The sequence below is a fragment of the Trachymyrmex cornetzi genome, unplaced genomic scaffold (genome assembly GCF_001594075.2).
Source record: "Trachymyrmex cornetzi isolate Tcor2-1 unplaced genomic scaffold, Tcor1.1 scaffold335, whole genome shotgun sequence".
NCBI lineage: Eukaryota > Metazoa > Arthropoda > Insecta > Hymenoptera > Formicidae > Trachymyrmex > Trachymyrmex cornetzi.
The window spans coordinates 370,023-381,359 of NW_017298058.1; the positions used below are offsets into that span (position 1 = coordinate 370,023).

Sequence of the window (11,337 nt, forward strand, 5' to 3'; positions counted from 1 at the left end):
ATCAGTTTTTTACTTTTAACAAGGACGTAATCTCCCGTAAAATCTCCAGTTTTTAATCTGGTCGGTGATCAATTGGGTCAATGTGATCCAATGGGACGTTCACTGATAAAAATCTGTTTTTCAGATCACCTGCGAAGGTTAAGTTTAATAAAAATATAACCTATACGCACAATCGCGTCGTTGTTTTAAATATTATTGAATTGTTCATGTAAATTTGATGGCTTTTTCACAACCGAACGCAAGAGGTAATTCTAATGAGAACTCAATATTTTCTTATTTTATATTTTACACATTTTTCATATTTCTCACTTTGCTGTTATTTATAGAATTGCAGAATAGAAAAATCTTAGAGGAGCTGCAGTTAAAGAAGCAGATGCTTCTGAAACAAGGAGTCGCACCAACCTTGAACACATTGGGAGTCTCATCAACTGGCTCTGTATCAAATATAGTAAATATTCTTTGTCAACGATAATTAAAAGGATATTCCTGTTTTATTTTTTTTTTTAAGTTAAATTTCTTGTACCATTTATCTTTTTTCTGTTTTTAACATGGAGATGAAAAAAGGAAAAAAGAATTTTGCAAGTTTAATTGTAAAAAAACAGGTCTTTAAATGTGCATATAATTTTTTTATAGGCTGCAACACAATCCAATGATGGAGTAGCAATGAGTGCGTCAGCAAGAGCAGCATTGCATAATGCACACGCAGCTTCGTTTGGTTATTTTGTTACGCAGGACTCTTCTTTTGGGAATCTGATATTACCAGTTCTCCCTAGGTTTGATAATAAATGAGTCTCTTTTGAATGTATAAACGCATAGACAAAAATTACTGAAGACTATATGCCAACAACGTAAACGAGAATCTTTTATATCAAGGAAGATTACCTTTTTATATAAATATTTGTTGTAATAAGAATCTGTTGAGAAATCACAATCTTCAAGTAGATAATGACTGGACTTCGACTTCGTCAATTAGAGGAATATCTACAGCAACTGGATGTGTTTGAGAACCCAAAAGTCACACTTGAGCAGTATGCCACCAGTGCGCACATTGCTGCACATTTATTGTACACTGCACAATCGCAGTTTGACAATATAAAAGGTAAAAGCGTGGCTGATCTGGGTTCTGGATGTGGTACATTGTCGTTAGGTGCCAAGATGCTTGGTGCAGAATATGTAGTTGGATTCGAGATAGATTCTGAGGCAGTTGACATACAATACAGAAATTGCAGTGACATAGAACTTTTTGTTGAAGTTGTACAGTGTGATGTACTGCAATATTTGCCAGGTATCTATATATATGTATATCACAGTCAAAGTATTAACTTTAGTAAATGTATACATTAAGCTGAGGCGTCGAATGGCTTGCCGCTCAGTGCGATTGACTCGCAATCTGTAGATCCGGGTTCAATCCCACCTGTGCTCACATATGCGATATTTCGCGTTTTAAGGAGCCAAAAATGATTCCATCTGGTGATTAAGAGATCTTTGATCATTAGCTCCGTTCGAATCCGTTAAACTGTAGGTACCATATATCAGTGGATATGTGTATGGATCTCCCTCTTCTTCAAGCTTAAAGGTTGCATATTAACAACCTTGTTCCAGAAAATAATCCATTGTTAAGGAAAACCTCGTGAGAGGCAGGCCTTGTCCCGTCTTAGCATGTTGCGCCATTGGCAAATGTATACATTGACTATACAAACTACAATAATGTATATATTTACTAAAGTTAACATTGACTATGATATAATATAAATATCTTATTGATTATATTTATTACAAATATAAATTCAATGATATGTAAATGTCAATATAAGCCAACACAAGATATTAGTGTGTAATATAATCAAAGCTTTATTAAGCAATTGTGGTATACGTTTCGACTCTCGTTTCGAGTCCTCTTTAGTACATAAATTAAGGACGCAAAAACAATTATTAGTAAGATCGCATTATGACGACTGTGTCCAATCTTAACGGAAAGCTGCACATCAAATTTGCCTATTTGATGTAACATTGAATTGGAAAAACATGGGATTACATACCTATTCGACGAATAATAATTTATTGTCGAGCGTTTGAACTGTTAATATCATTTTCATACTCACTATAAAAAATTTTAATTCAATAACAGAGTAGATGTGTAATCCCATGTTTTTCTGATTTAATGTTACATCAAATTGGCAAATTTGATGTACAACTTTTCGTAAGATTGGACACAGTCGTCATAATGCGATCTAATAACTAATTGTTTTTGCGTCATTAATTTATGTACTGAAGAGGACTCGAAACGAGAGTTGAAACGTATACTACAATTGTTTAATAAAGCTTTGATTATATTACCCACTAATATTTTGTGTTGGTTGATATTGACATTTACATATCATTGGATTTAATCTTTTGTGGGTCTAACTCTATTGTTATTACTTTTGTTACAAATATAAATATCTTATTGATTATATTTATTACAAATATAAAAATACATATGTATTATTTCATGTTACAGGAAAATTTGAAAAATACTTTGATACTGTTATAATGAATCCACCTTTTGGCACTAAAAACAATGCCGGCATTGACATAAAGTTCTTGGAAGTGGCAATCAGGCTTTCGTCCAATGTGGTTTATTCTCTGCATAAGAGCAGCACACGAGATTACGTTCTATCAAAAGCGACACAGCTCGGCGCGAGAGGAACAGTGATAGCCGAACTCAGATACGATCTGCCGAGGGCTTACAAATTTCACAAAAAAGCGTCTGTCGATATTCAGGTGGATTTTATACGATTTGAATTAAAACGTTAATTCATTTTTCAAGAAATGCGCTTGTTTAATTTATTCGAACTTGATGCCCTGAGCCAAAGGTAGCTCGTTTCCGTAATTGATCGTGACGGTGGCACGTCGCATGTAATGTTTCCACGCATCGCTTCCACTCTCACGGCCTCCGCCCGTGGCTTTTTCACCACCAAACGCGCCGCCTATCTCGGCACCGCTAGTACCGATGTTGACATTGACTATTCCGCAATCTGATCCATGAGGGCCAATCCACTATATGACGAATGGAATTTGATAAATAATATCTTCCATTATATGTATATAAATTAATTGGTATTGTAACATATTTGCCAACGGCATATGAGTTTTTACACATTTACCTGAAATACATTTCCAATACTTTTAGTAAAGAGACTACTGCTCAGTCCTTGTTCAACGCCGTTATTAAAATCGATAGCTTCCTCCAGAGAGTTTACTTCTAAGATGTAAACGATTGGAGCGAAAGTTTCCTGTTGCACTATCTCAGCTCCAGCCGGTAAACCCGAGATGACCGTTGGCTCGACATAGAAACCGGGTCGCTGTATTTGCTTTCCACCGAATTCTATCGTGCCACCGGCTTCTACAGCTTTCTGAATTGCTGCCTACAAGTGAAAAGTTGAATTAGTAAAAAAAATTTTTTTCTTCCATATATGCTAAAAGAAGATAAATTTTCATTTTATTTTGTTTAAAAGATAATTGATGCACATACTTTATATGCATCAACTGCTGGCTGATTGTGCAACGGTCCATACAGCACACCATCATCCAATGGATCTCCAACTCGGTCCATTATGCTTTTATACGCCGCTTTTAATTTTCCTAAAAATTTCTATGTAATGAGATAACTAAACATTTTCTCATTTATATTTATACCTACCTAGGAATTCGTCCTTTATCTTCTTATGCAATATTAATCTTCTGGTAGTGGTACATCTTTGTCCAGCTGTTCCAACGCACGAGAAGACCGCTGCTCTCACTGCCATTTCTAAATCGGCATCCTGTGCGACTGTTGATCAAGGAGAAATAATTATAAATATGTTATCCATAGTAGGTGATGTTATGGAATTGATATTTTAAGAAGATACATACCAATTAATGCGTTGTTACCACCAAGCTCCAACAAAGATCTTCCAAATCTTTCCTGAATCTTGAGAGCGACTTGTCTTCCTACGTTTGTGCTTCCGGTGAACGAAATGAGAGGTACCCTAACGACAATCATTATTAGCCTGTTCAATATGACGTACATAATAATATAGTAAGTCTAGTTGGGAACTGACCGTTTATCGTTTACCAGAGTCTCTCCGACATCTGGCCCACCCGTGATCAAGGATGCGACGGAACCTGGGATACCATTGCGCTCCAAGACGCTCGCGATTATCTTTGTGGTCGCGATGGCTATCAAAGGTGTACTCGTCGCCTCTTTCCAGACGACGGTGTTACCGCAGACCAAAGCGATAGCGCTATTCCAGCCGTATACCTTAAAAGGCAATAAATTAAAATAAATTGTAAGCTCTTAAGTGGAGTGATCACAAGATTCTCTGGGAATTATATTCACTGCTATAGGAAAATTGAATGCGGAGATAACGCCAATTACGCCCAAAGGATTCCACTTCTCCAGTAACGCGTGGTTCTTTCTCTCGGATGGGAATATGCTGCCGGGTAATGTTCGTGACAAGCCGACCGCATAATCGCATATGTCGATGAATTCCTGGACCTCGCCTATACCTTCTGGCAATATCTTGCCTATGATATATACTTTGCATTAATTATAAATGGATCTATACGATATAGACACTCCGACTTACAATTACAGGTTATTACAGTGAGTAAAATTGTAACGCTTACTGAAACGATTTAATTACCCATTTCTAAGGATACCAAGCGTCCCAATGGCTCCAAATGTCTTCTGAGCTCGTCTCCAATTTGCCGTACGATATCTCCTCTGGCTGGCATCGGTATGGATGCCCATTGTGGCCATGCTTTGCGTGCTTCTGTTATAGCATTGCTAGCTTCTTGCGGCGTGGACTCGCGAACCTTTGCTATTACTTTGCCGGTCGCCGGCGATATTGATTCTATTAACTGTATTTGATATTGGTTTAATTATTTGTACTTATTTATTTTGTGGTATGTCACTTAATGTTTCTTCAAGTTATAACGTTCATTCAATGATTCAAGTTATAACGTTCATTTAATGGTTATAAATTCATTTAAGATTCTCTCAGACTTCTATAATATAATCACTCTATCTCAAGATTAATTATCTAAGACGAGGATGTCACGTACCTTGCCGGATCCACCCCACCTTCCGTCATAGAGACCAGGATTTTCGACATTGATACCTAATTGTTTTAAAAATCCATACTTTGGATCGGTTACTAAGTGTCTCGTCATCTGGAATTGGGAAATACGGCAACCACTTTTTCGTAGTAATAAACGTAACATTGTCAGTCTTGTTATTGAATAACCGAGTACGAAGTCAATAAATTGTCTGGGTTATCAGTAAGTTTCTGTTTATCGAGAGGAAGAGAGGGAGGCGAGAAAGATGATAAGAACATAAAAATATCTTAGCACTGTATCTGAACACAGCAGTAATGATACAAATAAGTTGTACTATTAGCAACTTACTTGAATCTTTGTGATAAAGCACGCATCATTTTCTAGCGTTTATCCGTTTTATTAGAAACAAATATTTTTATAAAATTTGGAGCAATAAATATAATTAGAAAATTTTTCTATGTATAAAAAACAGACGATTATAGACATATAAAAAGACGCGTTTTATTCGCAATAATAACATTTATAACATCACAAAAAGATGGTGCGGCAGTGGTATACACAGAATGGTAAATCTTTACAAAAGGTTTGTTGTTTGTCTTTTTTCGTTTCATTACAGTTAAATGTCTCTTGTATCGGTATCTAGAGGCACTCGTAGGAGAGATTCGGTGGAAATGTTGATTTCATTTAAATGCCACTGTAGAAGTCTTATGGAATAATTTCATTGTGAATATCGTTTCGAGTCGCAATTCGATTTAACCTGGTCTACACAGCTGGTAACATCTTAAATCTGAAATGAGCTGAAGTACTGATCTAGTCAAAGTTGGTTGATCCTAAAAAAGAAGATATAAATTGTTTATATGATTTCAATGCGTGCTTATTTTTTTATATTATCGGACTATTAAGGATAACATACCGTGGATTTATCAAAGTTTTCCAATAAGGTGGCTCTCTGCATATCGTCTACGCCTTCACAAGTTGTCAAGAATGTTGGTAAAAAATGGCCAAAGAACCATCCTATGTTAACAGATGCTAGACTGTGAATAGCCGCAGCTATCTCGTCTGCCAACAAATTGTGAGATCTGTAAATTAAACAAGACATAAATAAACATAATAATATAAGTTAATATCAGTAAAAAGAATATCGATACCCACTGTTGAAATAAAACTGTGAATAATGCCATCAAAAATCTTTCGAGAAGATGAACCTTGAATACAGCCCGTTGATAAAGCCGCCATCTGATATTTAATTGTTCAAGGCTCTGCAAGCTTTGTCGGAATATATTGACGTCTGACTGAAGTAGAGCTTGACCAAAAGCCTCCAAAATTGCTACCAATTCTTCTTTGTGCTCGACAGGTTCATCTTCTTCAGGATGTCCAAGAGTCCGCAATACCGAAGTATTATAGAAATACTGCCATCGGTGCATAAGAATACTAAAAAGTAATACAAAGCTTGTGATTTTTAAATAAAAAAAAGGATATGTGTGCTACCATACTACCAATATATTACCTGTGAAAGAGTTTCAATAAAACTAACGTCGTATCCGGATGAGCACTTAAATTGTTTCCAATAGCAGGCCATACTTGACCTAAACACAGATTTGTAACTGAAGGAACAAATGCTTTAAATGCATTGCTGGGTGCTGATACGACGAGTATTAAAATTTCCAGCAACTGATCCAATGCAGGACCAGCAGAAATATTTTCCCTATGAATGAGATAATTTATATTTTTTATTAAAATCGTGACATTTCAATCCTTAGAAAGCAATACATTTTCTGTTTAAGATTCTATAACAAACTATACAATTTTCTAATTAAAAATACTAATAAAAATTATTTTAACCCTGATCTCAGGAAAAATTTAATATAAGTGAATAAAATAAAATAAAATTTATAAAAAGTATTATTTAGTAAAACAAGAAAATTAACGAACATATTTTTATTATTTGGGTAATAATCTAATATTATTTTTTGAGAATTAAATACTTCTCTTTACTTTCATATTATAATATTTTATACAAACCTGGTATAAAGTTGCAGCATGCCTTGAACCGCGTTTTGCATAAATTCAGGACCTAATTGTTGTTGTAATACTGAAAATGCCGAGTGTAGAAAGCTAAGTAATAATTCACATATACTCTGACACCTTATCACATAAGACAATAACTCTAATGTCCTGTTTATTATTGATTCTAAACATGAATGCAACATCTTTTTTATAATCGTTGACGATGACGCACAATCTTCTAGTAGCTGAGTCAGTGGCATTATTGTAATCGAAATTGTCGATTCAGAAGGCACTGGTTGTCCTTGCATACCCAAAGGTGCTGACAGAGCTAATATCATAGTACCTAAGAGCAAAACATTTCAAATTTTTATTTTTGTTAAAGAAAAATATGATTAGATAGTTGCAAAGATTTATGAAATAATGACTTACCCAACAACCTTTGCCTTGTTGCTGCATCACCAGGTGGTAATATAATCCCATTTATCAATGCCCTACGTAGAATTTTAATTGTATCTGATTTCAAATATGGATACGTGCCCATAGAAATTAGATTCCGGAAAGTTGGTTGGTCCCATAAGATGGGCTTTAAAATGGCGGTGATACTTTGGAAAAGATGAATGGCAGAGTGAATGAGATTTGCAGGAGGTGAATGATCACAGGACGCAGTGTACGTCGTTGCCCAAACACACGAATCGATGCAACGCTGACAGAGCGCTTCCTTAGCCTTTTCCGGTCTTCTGGCTATCCAGTGACACCATGCTTGAAGAGAAGCCAAAAGCTGTGAATGTCTAATAGCGCAAATCAATATATAACAAGTACCTATATCATCATTATGACTATATATTAATGATTGTTCATATAAAAACATATAAGAGATAACCAAGAACTTACACTTCTATGAGATCTATTACGATAGCAGATGGTTGGATCGCCGCTTTATACAGCTGATTATCTCTCGCAAACATACACGCCTCCAGAGTTTGTGACACAACTTCCTCTGCTAAGCTTTGATCGATATTTGTTTGATCTCCTATTGACACAATTATATTTTTTTGTAGAGAATCAAAAACTGATAAATCATTTAACTGCTTACCGATGAAAAGAGAATATAATCTAGTTAAAGCTTGCGTAGTTGATGCAAGATCTCTCAGATGTGCATGCACATTTGATGCCTCTGTATCATTTAATAAAATAACTTGGCCATTAGCAACTGCCGCGCCTAATTCACCGAAAATAATTAATCCTTCTCTCCATGAACGGTACTAAAAAATATCTAATATTATAAATATTTTCATAATAAAGACATAGATATATTTTGCCAATTAAAAATTACCAATAACGTAAATATCGGGATAGGTGAGATGTCGGCAATTTTTGCCAAACATTCTATATTGCATCTTAGAAAGTGTTGCCACTCTGTTTCTTCCTGGAAAAAAAGATGATGAAATTTTCTACAAGTATTTATATAGACGTAATTATTTATATATATAAAATTACATATATTTAATTATATGATAATAATTAACAAGGGCTCTATTTTCTGTGGCTAAACTAGTGTACATTTTTTTCTTACTTATAGTAAGAAAATACATATACGTTTGATATTCGCTTGAAAACAAGAAAGAGTTCTAGTGTAATCTAGTGCAAGAATAAAAAACAGACTTTATATAATATTTAACTACATAATAATTATATTTATAATACAGGTATAATTATTTAAGTAAAAGTTTATATAACACTTGTAATTAAACTTACATTCTCGTCTAGACTTTCCGTGTCGAGATCTCTCAATACTCGAGCATTGAGCTTAAAACTCATTTTTTGTAAAATTCGTTCCGCAAGGGCTAAGGCGACGGCAGAATATCGCGATTGAGTGCTCTCCAAAAGAGTTGTCCAAACATCTAGACAACGCAAATATCCGTTTACAGTAGAAGCTTGCTGGAATGTATGATGGCACAGTACTTCCAATAATGTATTTACAGGAAACTTTGAGCTCGACTCCATCCTTTTCATGTGATTTGTTATAAATAATTGCAAAAACTCTGTCATTTTTTCCATGTAGCTGAAAAAATGAAAATTTTATTTCGCATATTGAGAACCTATCAAGATTCTTTGAAAATGCATTTGGTGCGTACCTCTCCTCTACTGAATCCAGACGTTCCATTAACTGGAATAAACCAACACCATTCTGAAATATCTCTAATAACAAGGTGTCAGTTGCGTCGGGCGAACAGAATGGTCTGTATAAAAGCTCGTTAATTGTAGTTAAAGCTTGAACCGCCATCTCAATTTGTTTGCTATTCTGTGAAAACGTTGACAAATATATAGTTTATCTCAATCTGCTACTATACATTCTTTCACGGAAATAAAATCTTACCATTGCATCATGATACTTGGCACATGAAAAAATGGCATCTAATAAGTTAATAGAAATACTGCCTGATACGTCTATCCAACTAAACAGATGTGCCAGAACTTCAAGAGTAGCTGTGCATACTTCACTGGTACCTATTGCTAATCCCTCGACATCTAGTACTGCACGTGCAGGTGCAAGACTTTGTCCACTGGTAGGTGATGGAGGTGGTGTCACTGTCCCAGAACGGCTTTGCAATTTTGTAGTTTCTTTCAAAAGAACTGTTAAAAGTAACAGAGTGAATTACGAAATCATTCATGATTTCGTATGTTATTACATGTGCATGTTTGTAAGGTATCCTCAACTTTGGCAATATACCTGTAAGTGTATCCAAAGTTAGAGGCACTTGTGCACTTAATAGTCTGAACAGTTCGCTTTTCCTGTGCATTGGTAAATCCTCTCTCGGCGTGGCTAGTTCTTCTGAAGCTGTTCTCAAATATACGAGTCCCAACAGTCTTGTGTGTTTATGGCTTAGCAACTGTTTCACAGAAAGCAATGTAATATATAGCCAAATTCATGTTATATATTTTAATATGTAGAAAGATATTCTTTATTCACAAACCTGTAAAATATTAGAGTAAAAATCTGGATAGAAATGTGGCCAGTCGTGTCTTGCTATATCCACTACCAATTTCACTACTTTATTTCTCACAAAAGACGCGACGTCCCTTTCCAATGACAATGTATACAAAGTGGATCTTGTAAGAGCTCTATCTTCCCAGGGAAGGATGGGCCATCGTCTGCTGATAGTTGTCTGTCAAATAATTCAGTCTAAGAAGTATTGCATCGCCGAAAAGAATATTATTGGTGTTTTCCAGCAAGGCATATAGTACAACACAGTGATCATTTCATCTTTGGTTAATATTATTGAACAACAAGGATGTAATGATTCACTGAATGCTTTCCATTAAGTAACACAAGTAGATACAAGTGTTATTCATTATTACTCTTTGCATGCCAAGAAAGATAAAATGACATTTGTATCGACTTGTGTTACTAAATAGAAAGTATTCAAAGACTGATGCTTATTGTGTTGACTTGTCACTAAATGAAAAGCATACAAGTACTTTGTAATCTGTGTCTTGCTGTAAAGCATCCTATGTTTTTATCTGTAAAGTGGCTCACGTAATTACCTCCAAAGTGGATAGAGCAAACATACTAACATAGTGATTGCTCGTGGAGGACAAAAAATGTAGACAAGGTTTCCAGGAGTCGATCTGCCCGGCGAACTCCTGGAAGCTGCGCTCAATTGTGCGTTTTCTCTCGTTCGTCGTCTCCGGGCAGAAGAACTCCGTCATGAGCTGTTCCAGATTCTGCAACGCGGCCGCATCGTCGTCCTGGAAATGTTCGCGCACTTTTCGCAAATTTCTCCTTTATTTTTCTCACGCGTTTAACAAGCTCTGCGCGGTACCCCGATAAAATAAGACACGGGCGTGCCATCTTTTTATCGCGAATACAGCGAGATTGCTCGAATCTCTTTACCATGGTAGCTTCTGTGTGGGAGGTGTTGCAACGTGCACAAAAAATGCAGTGTAAATATATAAAACAAAGGAGGTTAGATCTTCACTTGTCAGACGTCATTTTTCGATCATCAGTCCAGACGTCCGGAGCCCCTGGACCTTCTGGACGGCTTCGACGGTGTCCCGTCACGTCCCGTGCGCAGTCGCGTGCGCAGTACGTTCGCATTTCGCACGAGGATGCTATCAATCGGCGGATATTTGCGCAACCGGAACCTGATCACCTGATTGGAGCATCCTAGGGGAGTATTCTAGTTTGTCAGGTCAAAAAAATCGATTTTTTAAAAATTGCATTTTCAGAAGATTGATAATCTTAAA

At 35.9% G+C, this 11,337-nt stretch overlaps 3 protein-coding genes across 4 annotated transcripts; 1 reads left to right on the top strand and 2 right to left on the bottom strand.

Annotated features, from left to right (window-relative positions):
* Positions 1 to 31: 31 nt before the first annotated feature.
* On the top strand, positions 32 to 2,812 carry LOC108763068 (methyltransferase-like protein 5). The gene is given in 5 exon segments (XM_018510380.1): positions 32 to 245; positions 327 to 448; positions 634 to 789; positions 943 to 1,285; positions 2,501 to 2,812. Coding segments are annotated over 5 exon segments (945 nt in total). The 5' UTR covers positions 32 to 217; the 3' UTR covers positions 2,797 to 2,812.
* Positions 2,813 to 5,355, bottom strand: Aldh7A1 (aldehyde dehydrogenase 7 family member A1). The gene is made up of 9 exons (XM_018510370.1): positions 5,089 to 5,355; positions 4,668 to 4,884; positions 4,361 to 4,548; positions 4,083 to 4,282; positions 3,895 to 4,010; positions 3,683 to 3,811; positions 3,515 to 3,624; positions 3,147 to 3,407; positions 2,813 to 3,039 (listed from the first exon to the last, which is right to left on the bottom strand). The coding sequence occupies exons 1-9, from the start codon at positions 5,245 to 5,247 to the stop codon at positions 2,827 to 2,829; spliced, it is 1,593 nt and encodes a 530-aa protein (XP_018365872.1). The 5' UTR covers positions 5,248 to 5,355; the 3' UTR covers positions 2,813 to 2,826.
* A 226-nt stretch (positions 5,356 to 5,581) lies between these two features.
* ebo (exportin ellipsoid body open) lies at positions 5,582 to 11,309 on the bottom strand. 2 transcript variants are annotated; one of them, XM_018510362.1, is made up of 17 exons: positions 11,070 to 11,309; positions 10,985 to 10,995; positions 10,636 to 10,839; positions 10,065 to 10,256; positions 9,821 to 9,980; positions 9,467 to 9,723; positions 9,225 to 9,391; positions 8,845 to 9,151; positions 8,423 to 8,515; positions 8,183 to 8,351; positions 7,981 to 8,119; positions 7,519 to 7,877; positions 7,105 to 7,432; positions 6,590 to 6,787; positions 6,235 to 6,513; positions 5,996 to 6,161; positions 5,582 to 5,912 (listed from the first exon to the last, which is right to left on the bottom strand). In XM_018510362.1, the coding sequence occupies exons 2-17, from the start codon at positions 10,985 to 10,987 to the stop codon at positions 5,835 to 5,837; spliced, it is 3,099 nt and encodes a 1,032-aa protein (XP_018365864.1). In that variant the 5' UTR covers positions 10,988 to 10,995; positions 11,070 to 11,309; the 3' UTR covers positions 5,582 to 5,834. The 2 variants fall into 2 exon arrangements, with proteins under 2 accessions (XP_018365864.1, XP_018365865.1); XM_018510363.1 differs by having other exon boundaries at positions 6,617 to 6,787; positions 10,985 to 11,309.
* Positions 11,310 to 11,337: the final 28 nt, after the last annotated feature.

Coding starts and splice junctions, on each gene's coding strand:
- Aldh7A1 (XM_018510370.1), bottom strand. CDS start 5,247: ATGTTACGTTTATTACTACGAAAAAGTGGTTGCCGTATTTCCCAATTC. Junction 4,283..4,360: donor CATTCAATTTTCCTATAGCA/GTGAATATAATT, acceptor TTGCCTTTTAAG/GTATACGGCTGGAATAGCGC. Junction 4,011..4,082: donor ACTCTGGTAAACGATAAACG/GTCAGTTCCCAA, acceptor GATTGTCGTTAG/GGTACCTCTCATTTCGTTCA.
- ebo (XM_018510362.1), bottom strand. Junction 10,257..10,635: donor TTGCTCTATCCACTTTGGAG/GTAATTACGTGA, acceptor ATTATTTGACAG/ACAACTATCAGCAGACGATG. Junction 9,724..9,820: donor AACTTTGGATACACTTACAG/GTATATTGCCAA, acceptor TACTTTTAACAG/TTCTTTTGAAAGAAACTACA.